General features: G+C 36.6%; 3 protein-coding genes across 4 annotated transcripts in view; all 3 read right to left on the reverse strand.

Annotated features, from left to right (window-relative positions):
- Positions 1–7,189: 7,189 nt before the first annotated feature.
- LOC149544626 (uncharacterized) lies at positions 7,190–8,546 on the reverse strand. The gene is made up of 2 exons (XM_089795220.1): positions 8,086–8,546; positions 7,190–7,950 (listed from the first exon to the last, which is right to left on the reverse strand). Exons 1-2 carry the CDS (start codon positions 8,435–8,437, stop codon positions 7,367–7,369), a joined length of 936 nt encoding a protein of 311 aa, XP_089651346.1. The 5' UTR covers positions 8,438–8,546; the 3' UTR covers positions 7,190–7,366.
- A 22-nt stretch (positions 8,547–8,568) lies between these two features.
- Positions 8,569–10,823, reverse strand: LOC149544627 (uncharacterized). The gene is made up of 4 exons (XM_089795994.1): positions 9,693–10,823; positions 9,338–9,570; positions 9,068–9,220; positions 8,569–8,996 (listed from the first exon to the last, which is right to left on the reverse strand). Exons 1-4 carry the CDS (start codon positions 10,307–10,309, stop codon positions 8,569–8,571), a joined length of 1,431 nt encoding a protein of 476 aa, XP_089652120.1. The 5' UTR covers positions 10,310–10,823.
- Positions 10,824–11,643: 820 nt separating this feature from the next.
- The window catches only part of LOC149544628 (tRNA-splicing endonuclease subunit Sen2-1-like), a 62,201-nt gene continuing 56,798 nt past the window's right edge, over positions 11,644–17,046 (reverse strand). For both annotated transcript variants that reach the window (XM_089795221.1, XM_089795222.1), the window contains exons 4-5: positions 12,250–12,352; positions 11,644–12,133 (exon numbers count right to left, since the gene is read on the reverse strand). In XM_089795221.1, the coding sequence (XP_089651347.1) occupies positions 11,978–12,133; positions 12,250–12,352 (259 nt within the window). In that variant the 3' untranslated portion in view covers positions 11,644–11,977. The remainder of the gene's footprint in view (positions 12,134–12,249; positions 12,353–17,046) is intronic.

Below are 17,046 nucleotides of genomic sequence, written 5' to 3' on the forward strand. Positions count from 1 at the left end.
TCTCTTGTTCATAGCTCAAAACAAATTTAAAAACTATTTAGATTATGTATCCCCTCATTTAAGCCAAATCATCTTGGCCCTAACATTATGTCCATGTATCTTGTTTTGATGTAATCTCCTCAAATAATCTTTGACCTAGGATAATTGTTCTTTCAATGCAATATCATTCATTTTTACCTAAAGGGCCTTCTCAATTGAGTTCAATATGGTTTGCAAGAAAGATTCTTCCCTAGTTCTATCCATGGATTTCATCTTACCAATAGTTGAAACAATTTTCTCCAAGTTGTCGTGAGAAACACCCATTGTTCTCTAGGTCTAAGCTCCTTATAACAATTCTTTGTCAGACAAGACACCATCTTTATTGCCTCCCTAGAGTCCTCATAATTTTGCAAGGAGACATTCAATCTAAATCCACTAAATTTTTTAGGTCTTATAGGAGATGATTACCAAATTTAGTAGAAGCAACAACATAGATAGGAGAATAATCTAAAGTGGAGGCAGGAGAGACACAAATTGGTGAATGCGCCCCCTGAGAGGAAAAGGATAAGAAAGAAGCCTATTGATAGAATTTATCCAACCTACATTATACTCTCTATTGACCACTTTGATTGTTACACCAAGTGTACCAAATGTTAGAAAAAAACTATTTTCTTCTTTCAATAGGATCAACTAGATTAGAACGCCTTTTGAATTTAGCCTAGGTAAAAAAATGCATTGCCTTTCCACCCATGAACATTACCCCTACATTTATCTTCCCTTTGTTCAATCATGGTAAAAATCACGCACATTAATCCAATGAGCATTAAGTAGACTCAAACTCCACAAAACCCACAAGTAGACTCTATCTTTATAATCATTAGCATATATGTATTGCAAATGTGTCTTTGTCTTCAAATGTGACCCAAATGGCTCTTTGACAAGGAGAGACCCCATTAGTTGTAACCTCATCAAACCACTGTAGGCCAATAAGAATGGTAGTGCCACTTTTGCCCCTCTTGTCATTGTCCCAAATTTTAATGTAATAATTTAATTTAATTAATTATTTAACTAGTCCCAAAATTTAAATAATATAGCAAAAAGACCTTTAATTAGTTACTTTAATTAATTAATATGGAGCCCAAGTTGATAATATTTGTATTTGTTGTTCCAATTGATCTAGTATATCTCGGACCCATTTATATTTTAATTGTTTTTGTAGGTGTGGTCGTCGTCTTTCTTTGTAAACCCTCGGGAAGTTCCTCTAAAGGGTATTTTATTTAAGCACGACATGTAGGTAGCAGTTGGTATGTGATTTGGATTATTTCTTTGTACTATGGATTCTTGTTGGAATTCAGTATTGTTTGTCACTTCAGAAGTGAAAGATCTTCCCTACTTGGCTCTCACGGTTTCGGTAGGAATCAATCCTCACCCTATTCCATCCATTGTACTTCTTTGCTTCAAATCTGGCAAATCTGGAACACCATTTTAATCTGGACTATATCTATATATATTTGTATCACTATTGGAAAGAGATCATCTTTCCTACATCTTTCTTTTCTTTTCAACACTCTTGTTGGTGACTTCAGTAAATTTGTTTGCATTGTCAACATCAAAACCTACTAACATGTCAACCAACATGGCAATGTTCTCCAATGTTAATTCTTTTGTGGCATCCTTGGTGCCAAACACGAGGTTACTCTTATCCAAAGGGACATGTTTAGATTTTCTAACTAATCATTTTTTTCCAGCAATGGTGGCTAGGGCCAATTGTTGCCCCTCTAATCTTAGTGGTGGGGCCTCACAATTTGGGTTAGCAACAAAAGAACTTGTCGAACAATCAACTAAGGTGTTAGACTCATTACTATTACCAGAAGCAGATACCACCTCATTCTTCCTCGAAAAGAGGATTAATCAAACTAATAAATTCCTTATTATTGTTGGCATAACCACCTTAATATTATCCAATTGTTCAACATCTTTGTTACGACCAAAAAATTGAACAAAGAAGTAATATTTTCCTTGTTCATTCTTATGTCTATTTCCTTATTTGACTTATCCTTCACAGATTCCTTAGAAGCTACATTAAAATTAGTTTTCTAGGAATTTTTGAGAGATAGACAATCACACTTTGTGTGTCCATTCAACTTACAATGAAAACACGCCCCAGGTTACCCAACATGGATATTTTCCAAAATAAGTTTAATCTATATTTAAGGATATTTTTTAGGAAAATCAGCTTCTAGAACCAAAGCTATAAGAACCCTAGCATTTAAATGACGAAGAGTGGTACTTGACACTTCAATTTGCTATACAAAGCCTAATGACTTTAAAATATGGGGGATAAAAGGCCAACATTCTGATTGTAAATCCTTAATTTCAATCCAATTCGAGGAAGAACAAGCAATAACCTGCTTAAAGTTCCCTTTAGGCGACCATGGAAATGCTCTAAGAAAAGAGCCCCACATTCCAAAAGCTCATCTTCAAAAACTTATCCAGCATGCTATAAGAATAAGAAAAATCACAATACAGAACTTAACATGAATTCCCAATTTCTTGCCACCCATTAGCAATCCACTCATCAAAGAATTTTCGTGACAGTAAAGAGTCTTTGTCCATACAAACTAAAAAATGACAATATTTCTCAAACAAGACTACTCAAACCTAATGACTATAATCATATCCTCATTGGCAAAGAGGGAGAGAGTTCTCAAACCACACGAGGAAAACTTACCATCTTCATTCCCTCCATGGTCACCAAAACCATTGGGTTCTTTGTCTCCATGCCTATCTCCATCGGTTGTAGCTCTTCCCATTCCACTACCATATTCTGGACTTGGTTGTCTGCAAAACCTTCCATCAAAGCAAGTAGATGGTGGGCACACAGGTAAAGATTGTTCTGACACTGTAGCTTTGTATCATAATTTATCCTTCAACTCCACAAGGAAACCATAAGCAATATTATCATTTTTACCACTATCAATGATGATTTCCATATCATCATTTTTGCAACTTGTACTTGTATCATTATTACAAGAGCCCATTAACAATCACATGAGTGAAACAAGGTCTACGCTGAGATTGACCAAACCCAAGTAACATGAAGGGTTTAATCGACATAAAACAAGGCAAGCAAAATGATCCACAGAAAAAGAAACCAAGGGTAACAAAATAAAACAAGAAACAAACACCACAAAAACCAAGAAAAAAATAGTTAAGTCATGTAATAAAACCGAAGGCAACAAAGCAGGGACACATGTTGGCAATGAAAAAAAAAAATGTTGGACTTATTACATTAATTAGGTTAGTTTCTAATAAGGGGGAATGTTAGACCTATTGGATTAATGTAATAAGGGGGAATGTTAGATATATTACATTAAATTGGGTTAGCTTCTAAGTTATGTTTAAATAAATAAATTAGTTAAATATATAGTTGTTGGGAAGTTATTCCCGTAAGTAGTTTTTGTAAGGGAAAATAAGGCTATATAAAGATGCTCAAACATCAATATAAATAGCATTCAATATCATTCATTATCCAATTCAGTTTGTATTCAAATGTATACAGAAAATATGAATCAATAAAATCAGTATTTTATATTTCTGCTCTTTTATTTGGTATCAGAGCCTATTGATCAATGGGGAGAAGAGTACTTTTAATGGATTTTGGATGACTAGACCCTATTTTCTGTGAATAAAATAGGAGGTTGGAGGCAATGGAGGTTGGAGGATTTTTATAATCTCAAGTTAGCTTCTCGCTTAGAGATGATTATTGCATGGGAAGCACCTATTTCTGTCCCTATAAAGTTGAGGCTTGGCAAACTCATCCTTGAAGATAAGAGGGGACTTGATAGATTTGTGTCCCTGAAGAAAAGAGGGGCCTTGGCTGTGCGATTGTCCTTCTATGGAGTGAAGGGAGGCACGATTTGAAGAATGGTGTTAGAGACACTCGGAGGAGATGTCGATTTTTTAAGGAAAGGCGTCTATATGTAGACATATTAGTGGTGATTGTTTCTATAGCACTTGAGGAGGCGTTAGACACACTCAGAGGAGATGTGGACTTTCAGAGGAAAGTCGTCTCATGTGCAGCACAAGAAGAGGCATAGGCATACTCCATGGAGATGTGAAATTTTGGAGGAACTATGTCTCATTGTGTAAGGGAGGTGGAAACAATCTTATTATGAGGACAACTTCAGGATTTGCAGTTTGAAGTTAGGATATGAGGGCAACTTCAAGATTAGGATTTGCAATCTGCAGTTGCAGAGAGAAAATCTACTTTTATAGATTGGTCAAGGAGCTTCATCAAAGTTTCCAGAGGAATAATATTGGTGAAGGCTTTCACTTTTATTGGATTAATGAAATAAAGGGGGAATGTTGGACTTATTACATTAATTAGGTTAGTTCAAAATAAGGGGGGACGTTAGATCTATTGGATTAATGTAATAAGGGGGAATGTTAGATTTATTGCATTATATTAGGTTAGTTTCTAAGTTTAGTTTAAATAAATAAATGTGTTAAATATATAGTTGCTGGGAAGTTATTCCCGTAAGTAGTTTTTGTAAGAGAAAATAAGGCTATATAAAGATGCTCAGACATCAATATAAATAACATTCAGTATCATTCATTATCCAATTCAGTTTGTATCCAGATGTATATAGAAAATCTGAATCAATAAAATCAGCATTTTATATTTTAGCACTTTCATTTGGTATCAGAGCCGATTGATCAATGGGGAGAAGAGTTCTTTTAATGGATTTTGGATGACCAAACCCTAACTTTTGTAGATGAGATCTTCTACAATTTTTTATTGAAAATAGGAGGTTGGAGGATTTTTATCATCTCGAGCTAGCTTCTTGCTCAGAGATGATTATTGCATAGGAAGCAACTATTTGTGTCCCTGTAAAGCTGGGGCTTGGCAAATTCATCCCTGAAGAGAAGAGAGGACTTGATAGATTCGTGTCCCTAAAGAAAAGAGGAGCTTGGCTGCGTGATTGTCCTTCTATGGAGTGAGGGTGGGCAGGATTTGAAAAATGGCATTAGAGACACTCGCAAGAGATGTCGACTTTTGGAGGAAAGGCGTCTATGTGTAGACATATTAGTGGTGATTGTTTCTACGGCACTTGAGGAGGCATTAAACACACTCGGAGGAGATGTGAACATTCAAAGGAAAGGCGTCTCATGTGCAACACCAAAGGAGGCATTAGACACACTCTAAGAAGATGTGAAATTTTGGAGGAACTATGTTTTGTTGTGTAAGGGAGGTGGAAACAATGTTATTATGAGGACAACTTCAAGATTTACAATATGAAGTTAAGGACAACTTTAGGGTTTGCAATCTAAAGTTGCAGAGAGAAAATGAAGATTGGTGAAGCATTTTATCAAAGGATCCAATGAAGAAAACTGGTGAAAGTAGCTTCATCAAAGTTTCCAGTTAAAACCTTTACAACTTTCACTCCTATTGGTTTAGTGTAATAGGGGGGAATGTTGGATTTATTACATTAAATTAGGTTAGTTTCTAAGATTATATTAAATTAATTAATTAATTTAATATTTAATTGATGAGAAGTTATTCCCGTAAGTAGTTTTCATAAGGGAAAATGAGGCAATGAAAGAGCTAAAATATAAAATGACTAAATTTACTGATTCAGATTTTTTGGATACATTCAAATACATAGAGAATTGATACTGAATTGATACTAAAATGTTATTTGCATTGATGTCTGAGCATCTTTATATAGCCTTATTTTCCCTTACAAAAACTACTTATGGGAATAACTTCTCAACAACTATATATTTAACTTATTTATTTATTTAAACTAAACTTAAAAATTAACCTAATTTAATGTAATAAATTTAACATTCCCCCTCATTACATTAATCCAACAGATCTAACATTCCCCCTTACTAGAAACTAACCTAATTAATATAATAAGTCCAACATTCCCCCCTTATTACATTAATCCAATAAAAGTAAAAGCATTCACGAATATTATTCTTCTGAAAACTTTGATGAAGCTCCTTGACCAATCTTTGAAAGTAGATTTTCTCTCTGCAACTTCAAATTGCAAATCTTAATCCTAAAGTTGTCCTCATATCCCAACTTCAGATTGCAAATCCTGAAGTTGTCCTTATAATAAGATTGTTTCCACCTCCCTTACACAACGAGACATAGTTCCTCCAAAATTTCACATCTTCGTGGAGTGTGTCTATGCCTCCTCTTGTGTTGCACATGAGACATCTTTCCTCCGAAAGTCCACGTCTCCTTTGAGTGTGTCTAACACCTCCTCAAGTGTCGTAGAAACAATCACCACTAATATTTCTGCTTATAGACGTCTTTCCTCCAAAAGTCGACATCTCCTCCAAGTGTCTCTAACGCCATTCTTCAAATCCTGCCTCGCCCCCCCCCCCCCCCCCCCCCCCCACTCCATAGAAGGACAATCACACAGCCAAGCCCCCTCTTTTCTTCAAGGACACAAATCTATCAAGTCCCCTCTTATCTTCAGCCATGAGTTTGCCAAGCCCCAACTTTATAGGGACACAAATAGGTGCTTCCCATGCAATAATCATCTCTAAGCGAGAAGCTAGCTTGAAATGATAAAAATCCTCCAACCTCCATTGCCTCTAGCCTCCTATTTTAGTGACAAAAAATAGGGTCTAGTCATCCAAAATCCATTAAAAGTACTCTTCTCCCCGTTGATGAATAGGCTCTGATACCAAATGAAAGAGCTAAAATACAAAATAACTAAATTTACTGATTCAGATTTTCTGGATACATTTGGATACATAGAGAATTGATACTGAAATGTTATTTACATTGATGTCTGAGCATCTTTGTATAGCCTTTTTCTCCCTTACAAAAACTACTTACGGGAATAACTTCCCAGTAACTATATATTTAACTAATTTATTTATTTATACCAAAGTAACAAGAATCGGAATCGGATCGGAATCGGCAAGGCCGAATCGAATCGTGAATTGGCAATGAATCGGCAATGAATCGGCAATGAATCGGCAAATTTGAAAAAACCCTTTAAATTTAAAGATTTTAACAATTTAAAACTTATTTCATGCACCCTTTATTGAATATAACTTAAACACACTATAACATCATCAAATAGAAGTTAAAACTTAACATACATAAACATGGAACATAAAATCCATCACATATGTAACTATGTTATCTAAAATGTAAATTGTAGGCTAGCTGAAGTAAATAGAAATCAAATGATCACAATGATTTAAATCATAGAATGTATGTAAGATGATCCATAAGACATCAAATCATAAATGTATGTAAGAATCTAAGATGAAGATCCATGAAAGTTTGAAACATATGTCTATCAATGATTCAGTATCAATATCTGTAAACAAAATATAAAAACAAGGCTCCAGCTCAAGCCTCAGACTCATAGTCATCATCATCATCCTCAACATCATCCTGAAGCTCGGCTGCAGCCTCAGCCTCAGCCTCTGAGTATCCAGTCTGCCTAGTAGCAAGGCGTCTAATGTAGGTCCTAGAGGACTGCCGAGCCATATCTCCCGCATGTAAGATGGGCTCATGAACGTCGCTAGGGCCTGTGCCTGTGCGTGCACGTGTGCGTCTACCAATGCCTGAAGAACGTGCTCTAGCTGCCTCAGCCTCTATATCCACCTGGTCAACCCACACACGGTCTTCCTCAATGAAGACTGGATCCACAACCTCTGTGAGCCACTCTGATTCTGGATCAATCTCCTCTAGAATGATCGGAGAGGAGTCAGTGCCCAAAATCTGTCTGATCCTAAGACGGAGGTTGTAATGAACAAAGACAATATCATTCAACTTCTGCACTGTCAACCTGTTTCTCCTCTTCGAATGGATGTGCTCGAACATGGACCAACTGCGCTCACATCCAGAAGCGCTGCTTGGCTGACTCAGAATACGAATGGCAATTTTTTGAAGTTTTGGGGTTGTGGCCCCAAACATTTGCCACCATCTATCTGCAATAAGGGAAAAATTGAAAATAGAAACAATTAGTCTCATTTACAAATTACAAGTTAACTCTAAAATTACATAATCAACTTTAAGATTAGAATCTAGATTCATGAACATTGAATATATTATTTAATTTTTACCTGGCTGTAGTGTTGTCTGAGCATTTATGGCCATCCTGCTAGAGAAAAGTGGCCCCTCTTTGTTGTTGAACTGGTCTAGCTCAACAATCGCAGCAGCGCTATCTTCATCGCTACTCAACCTCTGAATCACTGTGTATAAGCCAGTGAGAACCTCCGCATCCGCCTTGAACTCAGGACGGAAACGATATGCCGGATTCAGAAAGTAAGCTGCTGCATGGATGGGTCGATGGAGCTGATTCTGCCATCTCCTATCGATGATGTCCCAAATAGGGCCATACCTCTCCTGCACTCCTGCATATTGGGCTCTGATGGCCTCCTTGGCCCTATCCATGCCCTCATAAATGTAGCCCATAGAGGGCTTCTCCCCATCAGCAGTTCGTAGCAAAGCTACAAGGGGCTCAGTGACCTACATATAAAGTAAAACAAAAAACTTGAGTCAAAACTTAAATATAAAATAATATAACTTAAAGTAAAAGTAAAATACTAAATGTTAAATTGCAATAAATTTACCTGTAGGATTTCTCTAGCGGGTTTCCAAAAACCATCCTCATTAAATATGCAATCCGCCACATCTATCCCTACAGTGGTCGTAGCATAGGAAGAGGAAATCCACTCCCGCCCAACAAACATGCTCCTCAATTCATCCCTTGATGTCAACAAGGACTGCAAGGTGATGAAATTTGAGGCAAACCTCGTGATACCTGGGCGAGCTAACTCTTTTCCTTCTGTGTACTTCCTCATTGTGCTAAGGACAAATGAATGATTATAAATGAATTTGCATATGTTTTTTGCCCTTTCCACACATGACTTGACAAACTCAAGTTTGCCAATTTCCTCCAACATGAGGTCAATGCAATGTGCCGCACAAGGGGACCAAAATATGGTGGGGTGCCTCTCCATCAAAAGTTTACCTACAACAATTTTAAGTCAATTAGAAATTCAAATAAATTTATTTTCAAAACTTGAAAAGTTAAAAGTTTACCTGCAGCAACATAACTTGCTGCATTATCCGTCACCACCTGGATCACATTTTGTTCTCCCACCTCTGCTATGACTTCCTCAATAGCCTCACATAAGTATGTGGCATTTTTTACATGTGCGGAAGCATCAATGGATTTGATGAACATGGTATATCCTACAAGTAACAAAACAACGAATTAGAATATTAAAATTAAATGGATCATCAACAAATTAGCATTCAACAAATCAAAATTTACAATTATGTATGTAGGAAAGTAGAATGATCAATTACCTCCACAGGATACAAGAAAATTGAGGAGTGTTCTATTCCTCCTATCTGTCCAACCATCAGTCATGATGGTGCAACCCTTTGCAATCCACTCCTTTCGGTTCTCCTCGAGCTCAGCCCTCATGTCCTCTACCATCTCATCCAAGAGGTATCCGCTCAACTCAGCCTCAGTTGGGGCTTTAAACCCCGGACCACAAATAGCAACCGCGTCTATCATGTTCTGCCAATAAGGAGCCCTGTCACAAATAAAAATTTAGATGTCAAAGACTCAAATTATAAAACAAGTAAATATAATTAAAGTTTTACTTTTACTTTTAATTTTAACTTTAAAGAAAACAACGAAAAAAGAATCAATTACCTGGCTGCAATAAATGGAATGTTGCAAAAGTACCAAAATTTGCATATCTCCTTTCTGGCAGCATCATGAATTTCCTTGTTCAAACCCATGCCCTCAAGCGTGGGTTGGGAACCAGGAGTAGTGCGGGGCACAAAGTAACTATCCATTCTGTTTTTCCGCACTCTAGGCTGCAATAGGTTGGTGTGGGACTCTGTCTCAGTATGTGACCGACTAGCACCAGCACGAGCAGAAGAACTAGGATAAAAAGGAGGCCTAGAAGAACCCTCTCCAACACAACCTACAGATGCAGAAGCTGATGCAGATGCAGATGTGGATGCGGCTGCAGATGCGGATGCGGGAACATGGGAGCCAATACCCCTTAACCCTTCAAGTTGCATTTTCCTATTGGCTTTGTCTTTTTCAATTTTTTCTAATGCCATTAAGCAAGTGCGTTTTGCCTCAGGAGTTTGGTGAGTGCAAATTGTAACATCGTGTCCAGGTATAGCAGCAATGTGGTATTTCAATCTATAAATACCCCCAGAAGTTATTTTTTCTTTACAAAAAATACATTTTGTTTGATATTTGGTTCTTCCAGGAAACTCTTCGTTATATTTCCAACATTCATCTTTTCTACCCATTGCGAATTTGCAAAAAATGAAAGCAAAGGCTGCTGCAATAAAAATTTATATGTAAAATATCAAAGTTTGAAGCTAATAAAAGCTACAAAACAACAAACCCTAGTTTGCAACTTAGTAAAAATAAAGAACATTCAAGATCTAAACTAAAAATCTTGAAAACTATAAAAATTTAACAAAAAATGCATAATACACTAACATGCAAAAAAAAAAAAGAGCACTTACCTCTTGCAAATGAGTTGAGGAGTGTTGAGATTGGCTCCCTAATGCTCCCAATGCAATTGATGGCCTCCACAAATGGATTGCTGATCTCTTTTGTGCTCTTTCTTCTTGCCGGTTAGAAACCTATGGCTTTTCTTTTCTCTTCTTCTCTCTCACTTTTCCTCTCTTCTACTCATGTTAAATAAATAGAAGGCCCTTTAGGGTTATAACAAAGAGAAATGGTCAAAAACAAAGTAAAAAAACCAAGCAATTTTTTAAAATTTTACAACTCTATACTTTATTGGCCGCGGGCGATTCCTGCTGATTTTTCTAGGCGATTCATGCGAGTTTTTGCCTGAATCGCCTGAATCGGCGATTCAGGCGATTCACCTGAAGAAATCGGCAATGGCGATTTCCGACTCCAAAAAAATCGCCATTGCTGAATCTAATCGCCGAATCGCCGATTCAGGCGATTTTATGGCGATTCTCGTTACTCTGATTTATACTAAACTTAGAAACTAGCCTAATTTAATTTAATAAATCTACCAACATGAAAGGTTTAATCGACATAAAACAAGGCAAGCAAAATGACCCACGAAAAAAGAAACCAAGGGTAATGAAATAAAACAAGAAACAAACACCACAAAAACCAAGAAAAACACAGGGAGCCGCATAATAAAACCAAAGGCGGCAAAGCAAGGACACATGCCAGCAATGAGGGCACATTCTCCAAAGGTGGTGAAAAGCTAGCCTTCAATCAAATCTGAACAAAATTGCAAATACTAACTTTAAAAAATGACCAAGAACTAACAAAATGAAAACAGAGAACTTAACTCTTTTGGTAACGCATGGCTTGAAGTCAAAAACACTCAAGACTCTATAATATGCACCTTAAAAACCATGCAAAAAGAATGTATGCATTACCAATTGAACAGAATTCAAAGGGTTGTCCCTTGATTTTCATCTAGTAAAAATCAAGGATAACAAAGCATTATAAAGTCTTATTCTCTGTGACCCTTGCCCGAGAAATATTAGCTAGCATCTATCCAGCCATCAGAAAATATTATACCTTCAGCAAAATAGCAATCGCCAAACAATAACAATAAATAATAGATTATCATATGATGCCTTAAAGGTTTAAGTGTTAACTGAGCATAAAATTTATCAAATTTTATGATGAACATGTTCTTATAGTTACAACCTACATTGCCAGTCAGATGTGATGAGATGAAATTTCTCAATGCTTCATGACAAAGTGATAGCCTGCTAATATTTCCATGATGCCAATTTTCATGCTGATCACCAGTTGTAATGTAGTGCAGTCAAACATTTGCCGAATAGTCAACAAAACAAGCAATGCTCTGATGAAAATTTGATATTAGTGTATGTATTATAAATGTCAAAGCTGCAATAACATCATTTGTATTGGGAAATTTGTCCAATTGTATATTACATAATTTACAAGGCTGGTTATCTTTTCTCTTTCCTTAATGAGACATTCTCTCGGTGCTTCTCTGCCATCCATCTTTTAATTTCGAATTCTTCAACATTATAATTGTCCAAACATGAGGGTGATGCTTCTTCAGTCTCATTGTTTTTTGGCACAATAGTCATGAGCAATGTTGTCTGTGTAATATGTCACAATGAAAACAAAAAACCAAGTCACCATATAACATATTTATTCCTGGGTCAGACAAAACAAAAACATACTTCATATATACAAGAGGCAAGAAATGAACTACCTTGGCAACACTACCACAGAGACGAAGCATAGATTGCCAATCTGACCATGTTGTTAGCCTACCTTTTCTGTCATCAGCTTCAGAAGAAACAATAACTGCATACCTGTCCGATGAAAAGAATAGCTTGAGACGTTAGTATTAGATCATTATTATAATAGAATTTACTGGCCTAAACTAAAAAGAGCAACTAATTTATAATTCCTATCGACTCTTATATTGCATCCAAAGCTGTCAAAAATCATATCTAACAACAAACAAGAAGCTTCACAATATTGTTGTACAAGAAAGCAAACATTTATGCAAAGTTATATTTAAAATGATTCTATTTAATAAATTAAGTGAAGCTTCCCTGCTATTCATTTAAAAGAACAAGCTTTTGATAGTATTCTAGCTTCCAGCTGAATAATCAAGTGAAGTATTTACCTTCTACCCATTTCAACTTGTTTGAAAGGCACTGGCTGAGTCTCAACACTTGGCCTTACATGACCTGGCCTGTTTTCGTAATGTGTCTTCTGCTTCCTACCAAATATGTAGTGGTCATGGATCGCCTGTTAACATTGCGCAATATGTCTTTGACCAGAGAGGATTCATGAGTAAACATTATGTCTACCTCTAATTACATCTCATGAGTGAGCGTTATGTCTAATTACATGAACTGCCAGTGTGAAGTCTTATGCGTGGTAACAGTGTGCAAGATGTTGTCAACCAAAGGAGGTTCACTGTCTTGAACAGTGCCTGAAGTAAACATCCACTTCCAGTTATGAAGTCTCATATGACTTGAGTTGTTTGACCTTATACCATATGAGTATGTTAAGCTGAGCTGGAAGGTCAAAGCATAAAGCATTCAGAGCAACTTCCTTGATGATAGTGCAAGTGTTAGGATTTAGTGCAACATTCACTTTATAATCCTATGTATAATGCTTTTGTCGTAAACAGCTTTTGTCGCATCGTCCTTGGAATGGGTATTGTTGTCGATAAAGTTATAAAATAGCCGACAGGTAGATTAGCATCCGAAAGGACGTGTGATAGTTGAGTCACCCCTTCGGAATGGTATATGTACACTATCCGGAATGGACTTTGGATCATTGTGGTAATCATCATTGGAAGCACTACGTAATCTCTTCAACATATATGCGAATAATAAAAGAAGTACTGCTGTGTTACATGTTTCTGTCTATTGTCTATATGCATTAAACTATTTACCCCATACGGTAAACATTTGGCACCTAGCATCCGAAAGGATGCGTAAGGGTTGAGTCACCCCTTCGGAATAGTATGTGTATACCGTCCGGAATGGACTTTGGATCATTGCAGTAATCATCATTGGAAGCACTATGTAATCTCTTCGGCATATATGCGAATAATAAAAAGAGTATTGATGTGTTACATGTTCTTGTCTATTGTCTGTATGCATTAAACTATTTACCCCATACGGTAAACAGGTACTTGGATGTTCACAAAGAGTTGATAGAAATTACTTTATGGTTATTCTCCTAGGAGTTTGAAATATTGTTGCAATGCAATTTGTTAGGTGGATCTTTTGCAACCAACTGTTAAAATTCAATCGCAAATTAGGTAGACCAGCCATAGCGTATGAGACAGAGTTTGTCCTACTTTTAAGGGAAGACTTGCCCTCCTCACCGTTCCTTGGATCAACTCAAGGTAAGCAAGAAGTCGAGAGATTTTGAAAAGGTGTTACCAATACTCTTTCCTCTTAACTTTCAAAAAAGAATCCACTTACCTAGAGAACAAGTAATGGGCAAGATAAAATCTCTAACTCCACTTCTATCTAATAGTTGGAAATGGCAATACCGATAAACCAACACTAACTCAAAAGCTAGTCGAAAGCGTACCGATTTGGCTCTAAGTCATTTTTTAACTTATTCTATAAGAATATCCTCTAGTATTGGGGCACAAAGACTTCCAGAAGTAGGGAATTCTAATTAGTTTTGTGAATTAAGAAGGTAATATAAGCTACATTCAAAGCTTCAACTCTAATTGTTTCTTAACTCTTTATGCTCACTTCTTTAAACCATACAACAATAACATGAATCAAAGAAGATAAACACAAATAACAGTCAAAGCTTCAAATTTGCACTTATCACAATTGCACTCAATCAAAGTTTTGGCTCCAATTCCGTCTTTGTATTCATTTTTTATCAAAATGGTACTACACAATCAAAGTTATACTTGCACAATTTTTCAGAGCTTTCTTGTATACAATAAAAGATGATTTTTAGAATGGGGGGGCACTCCTTATATAGGAAAAGAAGTGAGAAAAGGGAGGAAAAAGTGGGAGAAACTCAACCACTTTAACCTGGTAAAACTAGGTGAGAAGAATTACTGGATTACATGTCAAAAGGACATGCAATCAAATTACATGTAATTGCATCACATGCAATTCATCCTCTCCAACTACAAACATGAAAATTGAAAGAAGATTAAAAAAGTTTGAATCAATCCTAAGGATTGTGTTGAATAGCCTCATACTTGGTGATACAATCAAGAACTATTGGAAGATCTGGGATCTCCATTGTCTTCAAGATAGCTTCAATTTTGACTACATCCGCATGAGCTGATTTTACAATTTTGTAGTTTTCTGCAAGAGAATCCCACTGTTTTGCTACAAATTTGTATGTACTGAACCTATTCATCGTGTGTGATCTGAATTCTTCAAAATCAAGATCAGCATTCACTCTATCAGTATATTTTAAAGTCATTTCCTCTTCTTTGAACAGGTTATCATGTTCAGTAAGGACATTGCATCCCATTTGCTCCAAATTGCACATGATCTTTGTTTCCACTATTTGAGAGCCCTTTAAGGCTCCCTGCAACTTTGTCAGAAGTTTTCCAAATACCTCTTTATTGTGACCCATGAGCCCCTAATATCTATAGAACATATCTGAACATGGAATGACTTCACATGCAATTAAGGCATCTAGATCAACATTTGTCAGTTGATCCCAATCACCCAAACTTTCCTTCAAAGTATTGGTTTCTTGATTGAAAGAAATAATCATGTCATGTAATATCTGCTCAATACCCCTGATATATTCAAGGACTTTGACCGCATCTTTGATGGATTGAACTCCTTCGAAGACAACTTCTTTGAACCAGGTCTTGGCTACTTCGATTATCCATTTCTCCTGTGTTGTCTGAGATGTGGTGACTACACACTGCGAAGACTATTGGTGGATGACCTCATTAAGACGAGTAATCTCCTCCTTAAGTTGATTCTTTTTCTCCCAAAGCTCGTGATTGCTCCTAGACACATTGGCAAGTGCATCTTGGGCATCTTGCAAACACCCCATCCGTGATCGTTCACCAAGTTCAACTTTGGTGAACTTGTAATCTAAGTGGTTAAGCTCCTCAGACGGTTTATCCACCAAAGGTTCTGCAATTTCAGCATACTTGATCTTTTCATAAACAACAACAATTCTTGAAACAACCTTGGCTTTGGAAGATTTTGACTTAGTCTTCTTGATAGGGAAATTATCTAGAGGTATCACAACCATTCTTCTCTTCATAGCGATTTTTCCCAACCATGTGAGCAAACTGAAAATGTCATCAGTTGAAAGAAGTACAATGGCTACAACAAACACTGATCCTAATTGTATTTATGTTGTGACCGTGCATGCTTCAGTTTGCATGGCTGGAACCATGGGAATCCTCCGAAATGACTCTGTCATGAACATTTCAAAACCAACAACTAAGGTATTAAGTTGGGAAACTTGACCTTTTGTAAGAGTTGAGAAATCTTCAAACACATTTCCCATATTCTCACACTGCTCTGCTGTGAAGATAGGAGCTACCGAAGAGATAGGAAGCACTGACATGTTCACTTCCGAGATAGAAATTGTAGGAATAAAGACAATGGAGAATGAATCCAAATCATTGTCTATGGTATCCAAGAAGGGTCTTTCCTAAGTAGATGGATCTTGATTATTTGCTGGCCATGGAGGAGATATGATCATAATCTTTCCTTCTTCCCCTTCATCTTCTTCATTAGATTCTTGAGACTACATGGGTATTTGAAAGGATTCTAAAGGTGGAGTTCATCATTTTCCGCCTTTGAGCTTAGACTTGAGAGTTTTAGCTGGTGTTGAAGAAGATGAACCATCTCTACTTGTAATCTCCACCTAATATGTTCTTCAAATAGGTCCAAAATGCAATCTAGCCCGAGTTCTGGATGTGCCCTCCTAATGCCTTGAATTTTAATTTGCCAAGATAGATTGGAATCTATCAAAGATGGACATTCCTTCTTTTTGTTGCCATTTAACAGGAAATGGACAAAACTTGTTGTAATGTCCCCTCTTTAGTTCGACATGGCGTTAATCATGGATTTGCCTATTCCAGACTCTCGTAGGCAGATGGGGTTGATAAGAAAGTCATTTTTGGCATTATTTGGTGATTAGATGGCTCATTATGCTCTTGGAGATATTATTTTATTTATATTTCATCATCACTTCTTATACGGGGCCTACATGTTATAATTCTAAGTTGAGTTGCACTTTTATTTTACAAAGTTATTTATTATAAAAAAAAGTGCACTATAATGGGATTTTATAATGGATGTTTCTAGAAGTTGATAGTAACTTCTTAGAAAAGGATGTATCTAGAAGTTCTTAGTAACTTCTTAGGAAAGTAGATAAATAGAGGGCTTGGCCTCCCATTTGGACACACAGGATTTGGTGACTCAACTACATCTTCTATGAGCATTTGTGGAGCTTGATAGTTTGCAAATATTCAACATAATCCTTGAGAACGATACCTCTCAAGAGATTGCATAACTAAGGA

The sequence above is a fragment of the Cupressus sempervirens genome, chromosome 8, assembly GCF_028749045.1.
Source record: "Cupressus sempervirens isolate cs-2001-9-10 chromosome 8, ASM2874904v1, whole genome shotgun sequence".
Lineage (NCBI taxonomy): Eukaryota > Viridiplantae > Streptophyta > Pinopsida > Cupressales > Cupressaceae > Cupressus > Cupressus sempervirens.